The 22,706-nt window shown below is 34.8% G+C and overlaps 1 protein-coding gene across 1 annotated transcript in view; it reads left to right on the plus strand.

Moving 5' to 3' along the window:
- LOC141289255 (cytoplasmic dynein 1 intermediate chain 1) overlaps window positions 1–22,706 on the plus strand; it is an 88,327-nt gene that overhangs the window by 22,894 nt on the left and 42,727 nt on the right. Inside the window, exons 8-9 of the mRNA XM_073821350.1 lie at window positions 17,792–17,884; window positions 20,702–20,864. Of these exons, the coding sequence (XP_073677451.1) occupies window positions 17,792–17,884; window positions 20,702–20,864 (256 nt within the window). The remainder of the gene's footprint in view (window positions 1–17,791; window positions 17,885–20,701; window positions 20,865–22,706) is intronic.

Raw genomic sequence — 22,706 nt, forward strand, 5'->3', positions numbered from 1 at the left:
TGTCAAAATTAATTGGTGGCATTAGAGGGGATGTCTGTCTTTTCTCCCTTTGCTCTGTGCTGAAATGCTTATACTTTGAATTCATCGCCATCATCTGACTCTGGTTTCAAGCCCGAAAAGGCCCGAATCCCCAATGGTTTGGATCGAGGTGGGATGCGATCCAAAAAGAAAAAGAAAAAAAAAATCTGATATCAGACAATACAATGTCTTTCACAGTAGGTGGACCATGCCAATCTGGACCCAGATGATTACAATTTTCCTCTTTTACCGCCACATAATAAGATACATGAAACCACCTCTGCCAAAAAATCGGCCTCTGTCCACGGAGCCACTATAATAATATTTGCCATCTGATGTGTGTTGAACATCAGATGGGATACTGTTTCATTCCTCTGAACAGTTAAACTTTTTCCATGTAGCACACAAAAGTTGAAAGTACCATATTCCCAAGGAACTTCTAAGATCATTGTAAGATCAGGTGAGGTGGTGTACAGGTCTGGGTGGTCGTATGATTGCTGCTACAGAGGGTTTCAATTACTGTAGGTATTTCACTTATACATGTTAAAGAAAATACAATTTTTTTTATATATATATATATATATATATATATATATATATATATATATATATATATATTTCAGTTCCACATGTAAAAAACAAAAAAAAATTGTATATACAGTATATATACAATTTTTATTTGTTTTTAACATGTGGTCGTACGTAGCACAGGTATATTTGTAGCAATAGCCAACAATACATTGTATGGGTCAAATATCAATTTTTCTTTTATGCTAAAAATCATTAGGATATTAAGTAAAGATCATGTTTCATGAAGATATTTTGTAAATTTCCTTCTGTAAATAGATCAAAACTTAATTTTTAATTAGTAATATGCATTGCTAAGAACTTCATTTAGACAACTTTAAAGGCGATTTTCTCAATATTTAGATTTTTTTCACCCTCAGATGGCAGATTGTCAAATAATTGTATCTGAGGCAAATATTATCCTATCTTAACAAACACACATCAATAGAAAGCTTATTTATAAATGACACTTATGATTGGTTTTGCCCCCTGAAATTGATTTCCAGTGGCATTTTTACATTTGTGAGGGCAATCTTTATATTTACCTTATTATTATAAAAAAATACTGTTGTACTTAAATTTACCCAATTACTCTAATCAAATCAAGTACAATAACAATAGACTGTTTCAAATTGTATATAAATTATACATGTAAAACAACTGGAGTTCATAGGGCTGCAATATTATGACCAAAAATTCATTTTTTCCATTGCTCTTTATATTGTAGCAATGATTATTAATATCAATATAGAATACAGTATCAAATGTTTTTGTTTCATTTTGGGCATGTCGCACTCTGGCTTCACAAACAAACATGTCGGTCCATGACGTTAGACAAGACTAGCACAAGTTAAGCAAAAAATCCTGTTATAATCACAATCACAATTTTCAGGGCAGACTAATCTTAGCGCTTCTGATTGGCCAATGCATTTCTTAGTTCAAAAGAAACACTGCCCAAAACAGAACGGAAAAGCAATCTATAATGTGTGTGTGTGTGTGTGTGTGTGTGTGTGTGTGTGTGTGTGTGTGTGTGTGTGTGTGTGTGTGTGTGTGTACCTGGTATTCATCATGTTGTGGGGACCAAATGTCCCCACAAGGATAGGAATACCAGTAGATTTTGACCTTGTGGGGACATTTCTCAGGTCCCCATGAGGAAACAGGCTTATAAATCTTGCACAATGAGTTTTTTTGATGAAGTAAAAGTATGCACAATCTCCTGTGAGGGCTAGGTTTAGGTGTAGGGCGATAGAAAGTACGGTTTGTACAGTATAAAAACCATTACGCCTATGGAATGTCCCCATAAAACATGTAAACCCAACATGTGTGTGTGTGTGTGTGTGTGTGTGTGTGTGTGTGTGTGTGACCCTGTCCCACAAAACCAGTCATAAGGGTCAATTTTATTGAGATTTATAAATAAGCTTTCTATTGATGTATGGTTTGTTAGGATAGGACAATATTTGGCTGAGTTACAACTATTTGAAAATCTGGAATCTGATGGTGCACAAAAATCTCAATATGGAGAAAATCGCCTTTAAAGTTGACCAAATGAATTTCTTAGCAATGCATATTACTAATCAAAAACGTTTTGATATATTTACAGTATGAAATGTACAAAATACTTAATTACTTAATATCCTAATGATTTTTGGCATAAAAGCAAAATCGATCATTTTGACACATACAATGTATTTCTATATTCTGAGTGAAATTTGTTTCCTACACTTATTATTTACCTTTGTTTAAGGTGTCTCTAATTAAACTGACATTTTTAATGAATATATGAAGACTTATAGTACTTAATAGAAAATGTTATATTTATTGCAGTGTCTTGTAACAAATTAGAAGCAAGTGATTATTTGTGTACTGGTTGAATGAGTTGTTGTGGTTATGCACTACAGGGGACATTAGGGGGCACTCTTAGCACATCAACATCTCAGAAAATGCAGCCGCACTCAGACTTCTGCTGCTGTGAAAAGCCATGAATTGTGTACTTAAGAAAACTCCATGATATAATTTATTAAATAATTAAATTCCGGATTATTTATCTTGTATTGTAAACGTAAGAAGTAGAATAGTGTATTTCACTGCTGAATGATGGAAATCGGTTTATTTTATCACCAAGTTCTAATAATTCTGAATAAAAACATGACTTCTTTCAGACACATTTCTCTAAGCGCTGAAATAAATCATGAAATCAAAGAATTTCAGCCAATATGCCATCTCTATTTTGTGACTTGTTGAAAAGTGAGTTTAGCTCATTGCCTGGGTTGAGTTGCTCATTTTGACAGGCTAGGGTTTGGAAAGTTTGAAGTCATGAGGTTTAATCATGCTCTGTGGCCAGTCTGTGCATGGCGTGGCATGATGACTCCCTTAAAGATGTGGTTCTGGGATCAGGCCAGCTTCACTGGCACCACATTTGCGGGCCAGAGACCCGTTGCATAATGTAGGTTCATTACCAGACCAGAGTCTTGGTAGGTCAGGAATATGGGATCTGGAACAGTAGACTCTCAGTGAAAGGAAGAACTAATCATTTTCATTAGAGTTTGTGATTAATGTCAGTCTGAGATGCTGTAAGGGATTCATTTCACATCGCATATAGAATTTAATTGTCAGGGAATTTTTATACAAACTCAAAGACTTGGAGGTTTTCAGAGGTAATAGAGCACTTTTATATGCAGCATTGTTTCGGTGCACAATTACTTTGACTTGCAGGGCGTAGAGCTTGAATAAAAGAAATGTAAGCTATCCAACAGATTTATTGTTTTGTTAAAAATACTGAATTTGGCAATCAGCTGTAGACGAACTAGTTTAGTTTGCTCTGATGGTTAATGGAATCCCGTCTGTGTCAGTCTAAAATAGTGTTAAGTTTCATTCTTATTGTTTAAAATATTTTTGTTAACAATGAGCTAAATATTCTGTTCTGATTAGGTGAAATAACTGTTTAAATAGTTGAATTCCAATGAATGAATTCAATTATTCAGACATCTTTAACATTTCTCACATTATCACTGTTTATTCGCTACAGATTAGAAAATGGTAATAAAATATGACACTAACTTAACCTGTGTCAGAACAAATTCTTTTTGATAATGTCAGATAACTATTATAAAAAGGTATGTAACGTATTACAATCAACCAAAAACCAGGCAACTTTTAGAATGACAATATTTACACAACTATCAATACTTTGTTGACCAGTTACCAAGCAATGCTTAATCTTGTTCAGTCTGTGGTGTAAAAAAGGTCACATTAGCAATTAAAGAAAAAACACTTAAGCAAAACATGGTCAGGTCAAATTGTCTGCCAGATTTTTATCAGTTTTACTGGTAGTCTATTGTATGAAATTTTTTTTTGGTATAATATGTCACAGTTTACTTTATTTAGCTATCCTCGCTTGCATAAATAAACTATAGTGTCCTGCACCCACTAGTAAAAAAATATCAAAAATTATATTTGGTGTCAGAATCAATTTTGGTTTGACATTTTAAAATAGTTTTACCATCAAAGGACTGTCAATATATCAAGTAAAATGCTAATTTCAGTAGAAATAATGATTTCCGAGTGGTTTTGTCAAATAAAATACAAAAGCAGAGTAACTGATTAAATATGATGAAAGAATGTACAGTAGTAAAAAAGTACTAAATTAGGCGTCAACTACAGCCAGAGTAGTTTAATTTGATCAGATGGTTAATGGAACCCTATCTTTGTCTGTCTAAATTAGTATCTAGTTTCTTTCTTATAGTTTGAAGTAGTTTGAATTTTTATTTTTAATTAGCTAAGTATCATTTTTTGTTCTGATTAATAATTTGAGTGCATTTTGCCTAATAAACTTTAGAACCTGAACTAAATAATTTCAGTAGAAATAATGTTTTTTAATTTATTTTGAAGTGATTTTGTTAAAAAAAAATAAAGAAATGGATTATCACATTTAAAAAACGATTTCAATGTCATAAAAGTTTAGTCTAAAATATGTACAGTAGTTTTCTGTTTTAAATCATCTGATCAACTACAGCCACTATTTTTTTTTTTTTTTTTTTTTTTTTTTAAGTTTGGTCACATAGTTAATGGAACTCTTTCTGTGTCTAAAATAGTAACTATATAAATTCACAGTGAGCTAAACATCTTTTTCTGCTCTGGTTAGTAATTTGAGTGCATTGTGTTTAGTAAACTATAGGAACAATTTTATTTCAGTAGAAATAATGTGTTTTAAATTTATTTGTGATTTTAAAAAAGTAATTTTGTCCAAAATAGGATGACAGTTAAATCTAAAATATGTACAGTAGTATGCATTTTAATGTTATATACTAGCAAAGGACTGCAATAAATAAAGTAATTTTTTTTAATATATATGTTTTATTTATTTGATCTGCGACGTCAAAACTAATTGTTGGCTTTTGAGGGGATGTGGCAATCAGATATCATATGGTATTTAAATTGAATTTTATCTAATGGTAATAAATAAGTAAAATGTGAGTCAGTTCAATAAATAGTGTTTTGTATATTTCTCTAAACAGAAATTAAATATAGAATTATTTACACATAAAATGAACTTCCATTATGAAAGAGTGAATTGTTACACAATAGTGAAATGCAATTTCCGAAACTGAAGAAGGTGGTAACTTCCCCACACACAACTTCCCCAACACATTATTTTAAATATTCGGTCCAATCTGACAAGACTTGAAAATCTCCAAGCTAAAACATTTCCTGTGCACGTTAGCAGCGCTTTAGAGAAGATATCTGTTCAAAGTGTGCGCCGCCTTTATCTCGCCCGACTCTGAACATTTCCAGACCCCAGAGTGCTGTCTCGCTCTCTGAGGGGAAGGCAGGTCTGTGCTGCGTGGCCTTGGGCTAGAAGATAGCGGTACTCTAAAAGGGACTTGATGATCAATCTCAGCCGTTTGTCACGATGATGTCATAATGATGACAAACGAGAACGATGAGGAAGGCCAACAAAAGGCCGTGCCCAAATGTGAAGTTGCTTTTCCAGTAAAGAGTCAAAGCAGTATTTGCCACAACAGCAAACTTTGAAGAGCCTCAGAACGGGCTTCAGAAGAGGAGAAGAAAGATAAGGGTCGCTATGATTTATGTGTATGGTTTGATGAGCTGCATTCAGTGCGTTTTAACGTTGTCTCTAACATTTGTCATCAAGCTATTGAGTCATTCATCTAGTTTTCTCTGATGTTTGAGTCATTATTATTAGATTAGATTCAAAGTTATTGTTTTTTTTTGTTTTGTTTTTTGCATAGCACATGTACAGAGCCAATGGAATATAGTTAGCAGCTAACTAGGAGTAAAATTAGTGATTTATCACATAAATAAATAACAATAAAGTGTAAATGAGGTACAAATCATAGTATAGTGTGTTAAAAAAAAAACATTATAGTACAATATACACAGTTAATGTCAAAAGTTTACATACACCTTGCAGAATCTGCAAAATGTTAATTATTTTACCCAAATAAGAGGGATCATACAAAATGCATGTTATTTTTTTATTAAGTCCTGACTTGAATAAGACATTTCACAAAGATGTTTACATATAGTCCACAAGAGAAAATAATAGTTGACATACGCTTGATCCACAGCTGTGTTTTTTTTTTTTCTTTTTTTTTTTAGTCATAGTGGTTCATGAGTCCCTTATTTGTCCTGAACAGTTAAACCGCCCGCTGTTCTTCAGAAAAATCCTTCAGGGCCCAAACTTTGGTTTTTCAGAATTTTTGTGTATTTGAACCCTTTCCAACAATGACTGTATGATTTTGAGATCCATCTTTTCACACTGAGGACAACTGAGAGACTCATATGCAACTATTACAGAAGGTTTAAACGCTCACTGATGCTTCTGAAGGAAACACAATGCATTAAGAGCCGGGGGTGAAAACTTTTGAACAGAATGAAGATTTGTACATTTGTTTTATTTTGCCTTAAAATCATATTTTTTTTTCTTTCAGTACTGCCCTTCAGAAGCTACAGAGTATACTTAGATGTTTCCCAGAAGAAAAAAATAAGTTAAATTTACCTTGATCTTCAAAAAAAAAAGAACTATTATTTTCTCTTCTGGACTACATGTAAATGTATTTTATGTGAAATATCTTATTCAGGTCAGTACTACATAAAAAATAACATGCATTTTGTATGATCCCTCTTATTTTGGTAATATATATATATTCATAGATATATATACGGAATACAGGTGTAAGTACTTTTGCACTTCTATTTGGACTTAATTCTATTTTTTTTCTTTCTGGATTGTAGCTGCAGGGGTGGAAACGGCGTTACTGGTTTGTCGCCCTTTCGTGTGGTTTGTAGATCTGAAATGCAAAGACTGTATCCACAGCCATAGGCTTTCACACAGCTGCAGGAGGCCGTGAAGAGTGTCAGCTCAAGGACCTGACTCCACTCTGGCCTGTGCTCTGTGTGTTTGATGAGCAAGTAGCCAGGAGTACAAGTACTCTCTCCACAGCTTTTTCCCATCTGATTTCACAAGACAGTCTGACACTCTCTGTGTGTGTCTGAGTGAAAGAGAGGGGAAAAGGAAAGAGAAGAGCTTTTGTTGGCTGGATAGGTCACAGTTTGCAGACTGCAGCGTGTGCGGAATCTATCATCATGGCTTAGTCCAGATTTTTGTGAATTATTTTCCTGTTGCTATTTTAATATTTACATTTATAGGTTGCTACATTTATGTTTATTCATGTGGCAGACAGTACATTTAATACTTTTTATCATTTTTTATCAGCTTTGTGTTTTACCCAGAAATTGAATCCATGGCCTTTGCATTTCTAGCACCAGTCATAGTTAGTTACTAAAGATGAATGGTTTAATTTTTTTTTTTACTTTTTGAAGCCACTTGTAGGATGATTTGAATAACATGTTTGGCTTTGGACATCTTGAATCCAGTTTCCAATTTTATTTCTGACAGACAAATTAGATGTGAAATAAAACAGTTTTTTGCTATTTTTAGGTGGTCTCCCAGCTTGATAAGGGTTTAGAGGGTTTTGGGCCTGACAAGTGCAAATTGTCAGGCTAGTAGATCAGATAGACCAACTCAAACCAGATAAGACAAGCAAACCAGTTTGTAATGGTTGTAATTCAGTGTTAAAGGTAGGGATGCACCGAATGTTCCGCAACCAAATTTATTCATATGAAATTAGCAAAAAAAGCTCTTTCGGTGTTTGGTCAAATAAGCGAAAAGGCAGAATAAATTATACCGAACAATGACGTGGCGCGATCAAACAGAGGCACGCACTAATGCAACAAGCATGTTGGCAGTGTGGAAGCATTTAAAACTGTCTGAGAAAGATGCAAAAATCATTACAAGGATGAGAGACTTCCATGAGAAGAAAAAGGGGTGGTTTTTGCTGGTTACTGTATGATGACTAAAATCGTGAAATTGCCTTAAACCATTAGTAAATAAACGACAGAACGTTATGTTGTCTAATACACACTGCACAAGCTCCTTAGCCAGGGTTCAAAGTCCAAAGCGCGAGGGAAATCTGGGTGATGAGAATCATTAATAAATCTGCTGCTGTCAGCATAAAGTAGTACTGAGGTCTTCTTGCGGGTAACTAAAATTCAACATTCATAAATGTTAGTATTGTAATTTTACTGTTGTTCTGTAAAATAAAATAAAAAGGTAACACAAAAATAAGAACAATCATTACAACAACTCTATTAATACATTTATTATAACATACTCCTTTGCTCAGCAAGGCTGCATTTATTTGTACATTAAAAACACATGACTGATTCAAGAACGGGGTCTTAAAAATGGCCAAAGAATATTATTTGACTAATTTATTAATTTTAAGTTAAATTGTGTTTTGTTGGTAGGCTATAATGTCTACTAGAATGTTAAAAAAAATGTTCAGTTTTAAATAAATATTTTTAAATTGTTGTTTTGTAATTGATTTAATTTTTTTGAAAAGCAAGAAAAAACTGTAAAAAGCAGATATTGGCTATTTAATTCATGCAATGGTGAAAAAAACTGGCAAAATACATGGGGGGAAAAACACGAAAAAACGTGTTTTGTAATCGGCCTTCGGCCCAGTGCGTAATTTTGTTCGACTTTGGCTAAGAATTTTCATTTCGGTGCATCCCTAGTGATGATGATGATGATGATCACCCCTGTTTTTCAAAATGTTCATGTGTTTTTGGCTCACTAAAAATGGATATAATTTCTAATCACAAATGCTCATCTTGCACAAGCTCAACACTCATTATGTAGTCACATTTTAAAGGTCATGCGTGAAGTAGGCAGAAGTATCAACTTTGTGTTAACAAAAAAAGTCAAACGCCCTTTACAAAAAAGGGAAAACAACGATGTTGGACGATTTTGAAGTTGGAGGAGAAAATGGCATTTTCACCCTACTATACCGTTTTTGAACGAAAGTACTAACTGCACATGACCTTTCCAGCGTGATTACACAATGCGTGAAGTCACGGGACGCGTATCACAGAGTTAGTGCAAGACAAGCATTTGAGGTTAAAAAGTACACAAATTTGTACTTTTTTTTAAGAAAATGACCGATGGTTTTGCTAGATGTGACTCTTATTCCTCAGCTAGGATTGTGTAGAGTTCTTTGAAGCTGCATTGAAAGTGCAATGTTGATCCCTATTGAAGTTCACTACATGGAGAAAAACCATAGAATGATTTCCTCAAAAATGTAAAAATTTTTTGACTAAGGAAAGAAAGACATGACATCTTGGTTGACATGGGGGTGAGTAAATTATCAGGAATTATCAGGTTATAGTATAGTATAGTAAAACTACTGAAAGTACTCACAGCTTCATTCTCATTTGTGTCATGTTCAGTATGGCATCTAGCCTGACTGAGGTCCGTTAGTGTGTGAGAATTATGACTTGGAGGACGTTTTTCTGGCTTATGTGTCATTCAGGAGTGCAGTAGATAGATAGTGTTTGTCTCGTGCTCAGTTTGTCGTGCCAGTTCCACATTACAGGCCTCTTTCATGTTCCTGTTGCCGCCTCCTCAGTGCTCTGTCTCTGTTGTGGTCTGCAGGCTGCTTGACACCCAACTTCTGAAGCCTAATTTGGGTATGTCTGTTTGTACTTCTTCTTAAAAAAGGGAGACACATGTGTGTATGCAGGCCTGAAAGTGTGTCTTATGTACTGTCACGGTGTCATTGTGTCAATATGGTGGGCAGTAGGGTTGTCCTCCCTACTGTGTCTCATGTCCCATATGGAAATACCCTCGGCCCCTCAGTTCAATTTCTCTCTGTGTTTCTGAGGCCCTGAGGAAAACAAACACCCTCCACCCCCTCGCTGACAAAAAAAAATCCCCACTTGTCAGATGAGGGGATTTTTTGATTGTCTAATCAGCTCCATATCCCAATCCAGAGGCCTGGAGCAGTGCAGCTTGGTCCAATAAAACACTGGATGAAAGACTCATGAAAGTCGCATCCTCCTTCCGTTTAATCGATGGCATCTTATTTCGCTTTTGGCGCCATTTTTTCACCACCATACTCTTTTGTATGTGTCTGTTGTAAAGGTGTGGGGGCCTCTATAAAAGAAAATGAATTTTTATTATAGTTTATTATAGTTTAAGGTTTTTAACCTGTTATCTTAATTCACAGTAAATATATTTTAGTAGTTTTGATATTATTGTTTTCATACAGAAATCACAGGATTAATCATGAATATTGTATTTATTATTTCACTTATTTTTAACTTATTAAAAGTGCTACAGAAATGTATTTTCCTTCGGGGCCCACTAGGGGGCTTTAGCAAACTTGCCCCTAAATTATTATTAATATAGCATTAATAAAGTAAGTGATATAATAATACAACATATAATTATTATAGTAAATGTAATTACTATTTTTATTATTATTTATATATTAATAATTTAATATTTATATTCACAATTTTAATTACCTAACCTAAATGCAGAAAATGTAAACTTAAATTGTCTAATTTGTATAAAAATTTAAAAAAGTCTTTACAGCAACTCTTCAAAATAAAAGTTTGGTTTAACTTGAAGAAACTGTGACAAAAATATATTATTTATTAATAAATATATTTATTATTAAAACATTATTGTTTAAGGAATATTTACCAGACAAATGTAAATACTAGGGTTCGTATAAGGTGCTGTAAGGTGCTTGTATCTGATTTGAAATTTAAGATCTGGAAAATCCTTGAAAATAGCAATATTTTTGAAGAAGTACTTGAAAAAGTGCTTAAATTATTGGAGGACAATGTATGAAAAGTTGATTTTTTTTTTTTTTTTTTTTTTTAGCAAGCACATACCTTTTTCTTAGAAAACACAAAATGACAACAATAACATCAGTTGTGGGCTGCAACTTTCACTTTTAAATGACAATATCCTGGCCGGACCACTGTTGTCAGTGATATAAGTATTTGAAATGAACATGATTTCTTAATGTCTAGTGACATGTCAGGGCCATTTTATAATTAACTGAAATAAATTTCTTACATACAGTTCCTTTAAATGATTCAAATCAGTTTGAAGTACGGATCTAGATATGCAAAGTTCCAATTTAAGTTAAATGATTTGCAATCTGTGCTTTGCAAATCTTTTGCTTTTGCTTTAGATCGGAACTTTGGAGCACGGATCACGAAATAATTTTATTCAGTACGTATGGTGTATTTGGCATATTTGTTTCTGGTCAGAATTTCAGTCTTTTTTTCAGATTTTTTTCTCTAAACAGTAGAAAACATCAAACAATTAAGGAAGTACAGATATAAAAACTAAAAGAAAAAAAAGTATACACAAATATGAAAGAAAATTATCCGTTGTTTTACTGTAGTAAAAGTGTAGTTTGTAATACTTTAGTAGTAATTTTTTGCATGTGCCTCTTTATTTTTGCCATTTTGTTTATTTAGTATATCTTTTTTTATAATTGGAAAGAAAAGACATTGTTTGATAAGTGAGATCATTGATTAAAGTCTTTGAAAATAAAGTATTGCTTAAAATATCCTTAAGTTCTGGAATTTCATTTTTACAATATCTGTACGAACGCTGAAATACACAGCACAGAATTTCTGAAAATAAATAAAATGATAATAAAGTATTTTTTAATAAAATCAGTTAATTAATTATTTAAGTGAATAATTTAGAGATTTTAGAGAGAATTTAGAATCCAGAAAATTTATGGAAAACTGAATTTGGTCAAAATAAAACTGAATTCGAGAAAAAATAAAAACATATTTCATAAGGCTTTAAAAATGATTCATATTTTTAAAAAATTAACCATTAAAACAGAGTCTAGGAAAATTACAATGGAGAAAAAAAGGAAAATGGAAAAAAAAAATAAAAATAAATAAAACGGATTTCATGGGGCCATATATATATATATATTACTATAGGTAAAGTTCGGTTAATAAATGCCTTCATGTTGGAACACTGATTTGAAGTAGACCAGTTTAAGATGCTTTAACCTCATGAATACTGAATAGAAGTGTGAGCCTGACAAGTGCACCGTAATTCTCCCTCAAGACTGATATTTCCATGACCACGTCCATCTGTGACCCATTTGCATCTGGTATATCGCGTGCAGTGTCTTAAGAGTGGGAAGTGCTAAGATCCTCTTTACCACATTCAGAGGCATTCCCTCTCGCACCCTCCATAACAAATCAAACGTTTTCCGCACTAGTCTAATAAGTGATAACCAGAACTAATCTTTCACATTCCCTGCACCCAGCCATTGCACAAATAGCGATTTCTGTTACCTAATTAAGCAGTTAATTAGCTCGGATGTCTTGAGTCCTACACCCTGAGATAAGCTTGTGGTTTTAAGGATGGAAGTCCCGTTTTGATTGAGTGCCGCTGCTGTGTTGGTCATTACAGCTAGCAGCTTGACAAGCGGTGGATTTGAATTGCTTGAGCAGCTTGAGGAAACCGAGAAGAGATTGAAGGCAGGTAAGATGGGGGAGATGTCATTACCTTGCAGGGTAGGTCCACAGTTTCATCAACCTGGCAAGCGGGATGGATGGTTCATAATGTTCCTTCCCACAGAGTGAACCTGTATTAAGCACCAGGGTGGAGTGTGTTAAAGTTGTGTCGTTTATCTATCCCTTCTTCGCTTTTGAGCCTTCTAACCGATCCCTTGATGCCATGTTGGTTGCCGTCACCTCATGGGAGGGCAAATAAACATTCTGACTGGGATAGGAAGGTCAGATGCATTATAAATTGATTTAAGGGCATAGTTTAATTTACAAATTGGCTTGAAAGTTTTCTCACTGAATTTTGTCCAATAGTGTTGATGATTTCCAGAGCGATATGGGGTGTCACGAAAACACGCTTTGGCCAAAAAGCCACAGGGATCTGCGGATATATTGCAAACGTAGTTTGCGAACCGTTTGACCATGACCATGAATCAGGGTTGCTGTTGCTTTGTCCCCCTTCCGTGTGGTCAACGCGGCTTCGTGCGAATGACTTTTCTCTAGACCTGGTCATATCAGGTCACATCCTCCTCCAGACTTGGACATCCCGATCCAAAACCTTCTGACATAGTCTGTCTAGCATGTGGGTCTTCTGGTATGCAAGAGGTGTCCCATTCTCTGCCTGTGCTATTTTTTGTCAGGCCCCAGAGGAAAGGAACAAACTGAAAATGAATGGCAGGGCTCTTTCTTCCTCTCAGGGCAAAAACAGATGAGAGAGAAAGAGAAACAAGGCCAGAGCAGTCCATGGTGGTGTGGTCGGCCTGGGCTGGCTGGCTGCCTGTCTGAGTCTAAGGACTCCTCTATTCCCCGCTGGTCTCTGGCTCAGAAGCCCAGTCGTATTCAGCAGCTAAACCGCACTTGCTCCGGGCCAGACTCGGCTCACATCAGTGATCCACATTCAGCCTCTGGGGAATCAATTGTCTCAGTGCTTATACTCATATGTCATGGATTTAACTCACAGTGTGTACATACTGTATTAACACGAAGCATTTAGTTATTATGAATTTAACATACACTATATTCTATGTGCATTTGATTTGAACCAAACCATTACACTTTTGTTTGTTTGAGAAATCACTTCTTTTTTTTTAAGGGATAGTTCACCCAAAAATGAAAATTACCCCATGATTTACTCACCTTCAAACCAACCTAGCTGTATATGACTTTCTGCTTTCAGACAAATACAATCTGAGTTATAGTAAAAAATGTCCTGGCTCCTCCAAGCTTTATAATGGCAGTGAATGGCTGTTGAGATTTTGAAGACCAAAAAAGTGCATCAATCTATTATACAGTAAAATGTCCACACAGCTCTGGCGGTTATTAAAGGCCTTCTAAAGTAAACTGATGTGTTTGTGTGAGACAAATATCTATATTTAAAACTTTATAAACCGTAATCTCTAGCTTCCGCTAAATTGACGTGCAGTGGCGAATGCGGAAGTGCAGTGTAGAGAGCAAAACAAAACACCGGTCAAAAATTAAAAGAACAAAACGAGGATTTGTGAAGAAAAGCATCCGAGGATTTCGATATAAGCTGTGACTGGTTTTCCTTTGCTGTAAACAAAACTTAGTTCTCACAAGACTAGTATATTCTCACCAGAGCTTAAGCTATGCATCATCCGCTGGAACACCATTCTCTCGTGAACATGCGTAAAGTTAGCAGAAACTAGAGATTACAGTTTATGAAGTTTTAAATATGTATGCTATTCTTACACAAATGCATCGATTCACTTTAGAAGGCCTTTATTAACTGACTGGAGCTGTGTGGAGCACTTTTTATGATGGATGGATGCACTTTATTGGTCTTCAAAATCTCAAAAGCCATTCACTTCCATTCTGGAATGTCCTGGAAGAGCCAGAACATTTTTTAATTGAACTCCAATTGAATTTGTCTGAAAAAAGAAAGTCATATACACCTCGGATGACTTGAGGGTGAGTAAATCATGGGGCAATTTAAATTTTTGGGAAGGTGTGTAATGGTATTATCAATATTGTTGTATCGCGATAACAAAAGTCTCGATATCATCGTGGTCACATGACGATATGAAACGATAGGTCTTCCAGGCATAGTTTTTAAAATATATTTAAACTTCTTATTCAAACATAAAAGGTCTTTTAAGTTGTGTTTTGGCCCATTATGCTGTGGCCCAGTATCTGTCAAACAAACTACAACTGAAAGCACAATATGGCTTAATCCCTTCATCAAGTCTGTTTTCGCTGTGCATTTTAAAGCAAAGCGCACACTTCGTTCGCTCAAATTAGCTTGTGATCCTGTGTTTTCTGTGCCTCAGAACAGCTTATTTCACAGTGAATGCAGTGAACTCGTTTATTGCATGTGTGTGAGTTTAGCGGTCATTTGGCAATGCAACAGCCACCAGTTATGCTTTATTTTAATGGCAGATGATTACAGCATTTCACTAAATTTGTAGTGAGTCGCATTTGTGTAAGCCTGTTTTCACTGAAGTTGGAGTTTTATGTCAAAATAAAAGCTCTACTGCCTTTTCCATCAAAATTAAAGCTTAAAGGTGCCATAGAATGTATTTATACAATATTTTAAATTGTTCTCTGATATCTACATAGAAGGTATATGAATGCATAGGAATAGGCATAGGAATGGGCAAAAAATCTCCAGAAACGGTTTTACAGGTCCATTTACAACCCTAGGATTTGTCCCTAGAATGAAATGCTCTGTTATTGCCTTATTTGGAAGCTTCATGAATATTAATGAGCTCTGCTCTGATTGGCTATTTCACAGAGCTGTTCATCTCTATAGCTGGCACATTGATAAAAATATATATTTAATTAGGAGCTCTAGCCGCTTTTAATATGTGGTTTGTTGAATCTGCCGTTTTGAATCGCCGACATTTTATTCTCATTACTGTGATCGCATGTGCTCTGTCTAAAGTTATAATGCAGAGGGAGTGCTTACTTACCACACAAGTTCAGCTGCTTGTCAATGATACTCGGGATCTGTAAATCATTCGCCATCATCTGCGCAGTTATTTCTCCATCATTCACCATCATCAGCGCAGTCATCTCTGTTTTTGTGGTAAGTGATATCTTTTGTACTGCAGTGTAACAGGCTAGCGCTAGCATTAAGCTAACTGTGTCCCTTCAGTGGCTTACCTTGTTTTACTGATGTACTGATGTTACTGGTGATTGGGTGATGCAAATGTTGGAGGCGTAACTATTAACGATCCCGGGGCTATTGTGTAACAGTCGGTGTTATGTTGGAATTGACCTATTTTTCGGTGGTCTTTTGCAAACACTAGATGGTGTTTGAGACTCATGGTATGTCATGTCCATGTACTGAACTGTTATTATTTAACTATGCCAAGGTAAACACAGTTTTCCATTCTATGGCACCTTTAAAAATCTGTAACGTTACTGCAGTCCAAATTCAAAATATCTCTTTCAGTTGTAGAAATTAGGAAAAAAGTATTGTAGTTTCCCTACTGTAGTGTAAAGCAAAAATAATGTCTATGAAATATTAATTTTCATTTATTTTACAGTGCGATTGTTTTACAATATATGCCAGTTACTGTCATAGGAATAACAATAATATAAAATAGTTGTTATTATTATTATTATTATATTCTGATTTGTTTGGCTTCCTAAAACACCAGTGTGAATGAAATTTATACTGAGACAGTTTACCACAAATAAAAAGAGGGTTGAGTCCCCTTTAAAGTTCAGGTACAAGTCAATTCACTGACTTTTTTCTGACCAAAATTTTCTAGTTAAGAAAATGGGTTGGAGCTTTCAATTTTGAACTCTCAATATGCATTAAATAGAATAATTTAACTTTTTAAAAAAATTCCAAGTCATTTTTTTTATATCGCAATATATATCGTATTGTGAGATATTAATATTATTATATCTCTATTTGTGACGCTGGACCACAAATCCAACATAAGGATCAATTTTTTGAAATTTAGATTTATACATCCTCTGAAAGCGGAATAAATACGTTTTTTTTAATGTTTGCTTTGTTAGGACAATACCTGCCGAGATACAACTATTTGAAAATCTGGAATCTGAGAGTGCAGCCTTTACAGTTGTCCAAATTAAATTCTTAGCAATGCATATTACTAATTAAAAATAAAGTTTTAATATATTTACAACAAAATATTTTCATGGAACGTGATCTTTAAATAATATCCTAATGATTTTTGGCACAAAAGAAAAATCTATAATTTTGACCCATAGTAATTTCTTTCATGGTGGCTTTCACAATAGGGCAAAAAATGCAAATTTTCCATCCAGAAGCCTGTTTTTAAGCCCCATTGGATAAAGATAAATACAGGAAGAAACATTATTGTTTGAAATTAAACCCCAATAAAGGCTGCAAGTCTGTCATGCTACAGCATAATTCACAACAATGTAAGCGACTGCATTCTTGCAAAGCTCAAGTCATTGTTAAGCGTGCCTCCAGGCCCTCGCCTCCTCCTTAACTGGTGTGAACACAAATACACTGGTGTTAAGAGAGTCAGCCGCAACACGTCTGGCACGATGGGATCACTTCCTTCTGTAGACTGGGCACCCACTGTCAGCCCGACCCTAGATAATTAACCTCTGCCACTGGGGTTCAACAAGAAAACAATCCCACAGAGCTCTGTGTGTATGCTAGCGTGACTGTGTGTGCGCCCCGTCTACAGGTGCCTGTGAGGGTGTTAAGCGTCATCCTTCTTGCCATCTGCAGTCGTAGGGCCTCGGACGGCATAGCAGGTGGCTGTGAGCGGGTAGCGCAAGGCTGGCTCTTTGACTGGGGTGACTAGGTTAATTAAGGGGTGAGTCTTCAGGGTCTGGGGGGCCCCGGGGCAGGCGGCTTGGGGGTTGATGGAGTGCAGAAAGAGGCCACGCCACTCACCCTCTCCGCTTCCTGTGGGGTATCTGTGCCTCTCTTCACGAGCGGACCTCTGGATTCATAAACTCGCACAGACGCATGCACACGTGTAGCACATATGTTCTTTGGGACCTGAAGGAAGTGTTTTTTAACTGAGTGTGTTGTTTCTCTTGAGCTCACGGTTGTGAAAATGCAGCTGTGCAAATCCACATCCAACCGAAAAAACAACAGGCCGTGTTGATCCAAAACAAGGCATGGAGTTGAGCGTGTCTGATTAGTATAGTGTCTGATTGTGAAATAAGATGGTATTTCAGGTACAGAAGATCTGTAAGCTATTATTATGGAAGAGTCAGGGTCTCAGGGTGGGTCACAGGGAGGCAGTGAGGTTTGGCAGGTGTCATAGAACAGAAACTGAACGTGACCTTTTGTGTTTCCTTTCAGAAGATGAAGAGGAGGATGAAGAGGTCATAGAACCAAAAGCTGGGCCTGAAAATGACCTGCAGGAGGAGGAAGAAAGCAAGGATGCAAAGGAAGGTAAGAGTGTGTGTGTTTGTGTGTAAGTGTGAGTGTGTTTGCTTAGCTAAATCTGACAAAACCGCCCTATGAGGATGCCCTCGAAGACAGAAATGATACTTACTTAAGCTAAATTTAATTGTTGTTGTTGTTTATTTATTTACATTTTATTTAATATATAAAAATAATAAAATAATATTTTTTTTCTTGTAGACCTACGGTTTTATACTTACCTTTTAATTATTAAATTTTTTATTTATATAAAAAAAACACTACGAGTATCTTATCTTATTTTAACTTATTTTATTTTATTGTTTTATTTTATCTAATTTTATTTTATTTTCTATTATTTTATTTTGTCTTATCTTATTTTCTATTATTTTATTCTCTCATTTTATTTTATCTTATTTTGTATTATTTTATTTGATAATTTTTTGTATTATTTTATTTTATTTTATCTTATCTATTTTATTTTATTTTTTATCTTATTTCGTCTTATATATTTTTTTTTATCTGATTTTATTGTATTTTATTATTTTATTTTATCTTATTTTATCTTGTTTTTTTTATTTGATCTTACCTTTTTCTCATTTTATTTTATCTAATTTGATCTTATTTTATTTGACCTTATTTCATCCTATTTTGTATTATTTGATCTGATTTTATTTTATATTTTATTTAGTCTTTCTATTATTTCTATTATTTTATTTTATTTTCTTATTTTATCTTGTTATTTTCTTATTTTATATTGTTTTATTTTATTTTATTTTGTTTTATTTTATTGTCTTATATTATTTTATTTTACCATATTTCATCCTATTTGATTTGATTTGATTTGATTTTGTCTTATTTGATTTTATTATTTTATCCTATTTTATTTAATTTGATTTTATCTTATTTTGTTTTAATATTTTATTTTATTTGATCTTATTTTATTTTGTCTTATTTTATTGTCTTATATTTTATATTGTCTTGTTTTCTTATTTTGTATTATTTTATCCTATTTTATTAGTTTATTTTATTTTATCATTTTTTTTATTATTTTAGATTATTTCATTTTATTATTTTATCTTAATTTTTTTTTTTTTTCTTTTCTTTTATTCTTCTTTTTATTTTTATCTTATTTTATTTAATTTTTATTGTTTTATTTTATTTTATTTAATCTTATCTTATTTTATTATTTAATTTATTTAATATTAATGTACTGATATAACAATGTATTTTATGCCCCTAATGCTACAAAATGCGTTAACTTATATTCATCATTATTCATTAGTGATATTATATTATATTATTTTATTCACTGTATTTTATGCTCTAATTCTACAACATGCCACATCTTTTGTGCTATATATTATATTATTATAGTATAAAAAAAGTATACCCCAGTTTAGCAAATGTGTGTGTGAAGTTACTCTAAAGGTTGTGTGCTGTTAAAAAAAAAAAATCCCAACTCCAACACCCTCCACCTGGCTCAGATTTACCACATTTGACTTCTGTATGTTGGAAGTTACACGGAACAACATCTGCTTAATTCAGACTCAACGAGAGAGACGTCTCTTTACAGTAAAGCCTGACGTTGAGGCGCATGTTCTGCACACATGTTCCATAAGTGCCAATAGAAACCATAACAGATCTGTAGATAAATTACCCACATTGACTAAAATGGCACTCAACTCCTTCTGTGTTGGCATAGCTGGGATTTTATGGTCGCCTTCTTTTGATGTTTCAAAGGGAAATGCATTAATAAGCCATGGGTGGAGTGACATGACATTGAGGGGTTTATTAACATGACGTAGCACCTCTAATAATTTGCAATGTGATTTACAGCTTGCGCTGCTATGCAAGTCATGCGACGTAAACCCTTCCGCCAGTGAAGTAATGTGTGTATCTTACCATTTCAGTACAGTCAATGATGCAAGCATTTCCACTACTGTACAAGGCTTTTTTTCTACCTGTGCTGCTTTAGTAGTTTCTGTTTGGGCCTCCCACATGTCAAAATTCCCAAAGTCTCCAAACAGGATCAGCGGAGCGTTGAGCGGCCACTCGCGTGTGACCCCTCCAGCCGTATCAGATGGCATTCTCGCCGGCCGGGGGCTGGGCTTATCGGGCTGCGGCATTCTGGGTCAGGCCTGATCGAACTTTAATGTCACTAGACCCCAGCAAGTGGACTTCAAAGCGAGCGGAGAGTGCATTCTTTGTGCAAGTGTACAGGGTAAATAACTAGAGAGAGGCCGGACAGAGGCAGACTGTGAAAGCACACGAGGGCTTTGACTCCACACTGACTTTGATCACGCTTTTGTCTTCCTTATGAGTCATCAAAAAAGGCACGCAAATCAAGTGGGCTCAGATCAAAGAGACGGGCCCCTAATAGTCGGGGAGAAAATGGAGAAACGCAATAACATCAAAAACGGAGGAGAAAAACTGGGCGTGTTGTCATTATAGAAAGACGAAGACTAAGAGCCGTGTGTGTTCGCTAATGTATTTGCCTATTCATTTATTGTTTGTTTGTCGTTTTTACTCCCTTCTAATTGGCTTAACTACCTTGAGGCTTGTTGGGAGTCTGGAAGAAGAATGCGGGCGAGTTTGTTTAGGTTCGGTTTGTACAGTTACTGCTCATCGTTATGCTATACGGCCATGATTTTGTCTGTGGTTAAATCCGTTTGTTAGTGTTATTGTATGTAAGTGGTAGGTATAAACACATAGCCCATCTTTGCGGCCGTGACATGTGCCTTTGTGTGTTTGTGTATTAAAACGTATGGCCCGTCCTGTGTTTATTTACTCTGCAGCTGTGTTTACGTCTTCATTTTGTTGTGTTTTGTCTCGCGTGTGTATCAGGCCACCCGCGGGAGCTGACAGAGGAAGAGAAACAGCAGGTTTTACACTCGGAGGAGTTCCTCATCTTCTTCGACCGCAGTATTCGTGTGATGGAAAGAGCTTTAGCTGAGGACTCCAACATCTTCTTTGACTACAGCGGACGAGACCTGGAGGATAAAGAGGGGTGAGAATGTGATACGTAACAGATGTGGCTCTATGTGGAGTTATATAAAGGGATAGTTCACCCAAAAATGAAGTTCTGTCATTAATTACTCATCATCATGTCGTTCCAAAACCCCTAAGACCTTCGTTCATCTTTAGAACTGCCATGTTCAAGGCCCAGAAAGGTAGTAGGGACATTGGTAAAATAGTCCATGTGACCTCTGTGGTTCAACTGTAATGTTATAAAGCTATGAGAATACGTTTTGTGTGCAAAAAAACAAAAATAATGACTAAACATAAGAGATTCTACATCAGAACATGTCGTGGTACTCTTGTGAACGTGTGTCGAAGAAATTGTTGATTAAAGTTGTTATTTTTGCTTTCTTTACGCATAAAAAGTATTCTTGTAGCTTTATAACATTACGGTTAAAACCACTGAGGACTATTTTATTGATGTCCTTATTACTTTCTGGGCCTAGAACGTAGTAGTTGTGTTGCTTTCTGTGCAGGGTCAGAAAGCTTTTAGATTTCATCAAAAAATATCTTAATTTGTGTTCCAAAGATGAACGAAGATTTTACGGGTTTGGAACTACATGAGGGTGAGTAATTAATGACAGAATTTTCATTTTTGGTTGAGCTAACCCTTTAGGAATTTCCTTAAACAACAGTCATAAATTATAATTGGTTCATTACTAATTATTACAATGCAAACTGTGAAATTTATGTGAGAAAGTGGACCACAATTATGTCCAAATGGTAATTACTCTACATGAAATAGAACTACAAAACACTTATGAGCTGCTAAAATCATCTGGATTTCATCTGCATCTTTTGTAAATGTAATATTTACATGCTAACGTTTTCAACTGAAGTATGGGTTGCTTCAGTGTTTTATAGTCTTTTTTTGAAATTACCTCATTTTTAAAAAATTAATTTATAGTGTGGTCATGTTATATAGTTATGACTGTCTGTCTGTCTGTCTGTCTGTCTGTCTGTTTGATAGATAAATGGACAAATGTCTGTTACAGGGTTCAAATCCAGGAAACACAATGCATTAAGAGCCGGGGGTGTAAACTTTTGAACAGAATGAAGATGTGTACATTTTTTCTTATTCTGCTAAAATAAAGTATTTTTTTCATTTAGTACTGCCCTTTAGAAGCTACAAAGGATACTTACATGTTTCCCAGAAGACAAAATAAGTTCAATTAACCCTGATCTTTAAATTCAAAAAGTTTTCACCCCCGGCTCTTAATAGAGCATCAGTGAGCTTTTGAACCTTCTGTAATAGTTGCGTAAGAGTCCCTCAGTTGTCCTCAGTGTGAAAATATGGATCTCAAAATCATACAGTCATTGTTGGAAGAGGGTTAAAAAACACAAAAATGCTGAAAAACTAAAGAATTTGTGGGACCTGAAGGATTTTTCTGAAGGACACAATTTATCATTTGCTTTAGTTTTCTATTGTTTATGGTAAAATGTGTCTTAAAACCCCAGAGCCAATGTGAATAGTTAAGTAATGCCCTCAATGAGCTAAGTGTGTATCCATTGTTCTTCAAAGAAATTCTTGCAGAAGGATGTCATCCATTAACAACCTCTAATGTTGCTCTTCTGGATAAAAAATATTGCATTAAAAGTATTTTTATGCACTGTCATCTATCTATCTATCTATCTATCTATCTATCTATCTATCTATCTATCTATCTATCTATCTATCTATCTATCTATCTGTCCGTCTGTGTCTGTCTGATAGATAAATGGACAAACATTTATCTGTCTGTCTATTTATCTATTTGTCTGTTTGATAGATAAATGGACAAATATCTATTCTCGGTTTCAAATCCCGGACGAGCCCCCAATTCTAATTCAG

This window comes from Garra rufa, chromosome 17 (assembly GCF_049309525.1).
Source record: "Garra rufa chromosome 17, GarRuf1.0, whole genome shotgun sequence".
Lineage (NCBI taxonomy): Eukaryota > Metazoa > Chordata > Actinopteri > Cypriniformes > Cyprinidae > Garra > Garra rufa.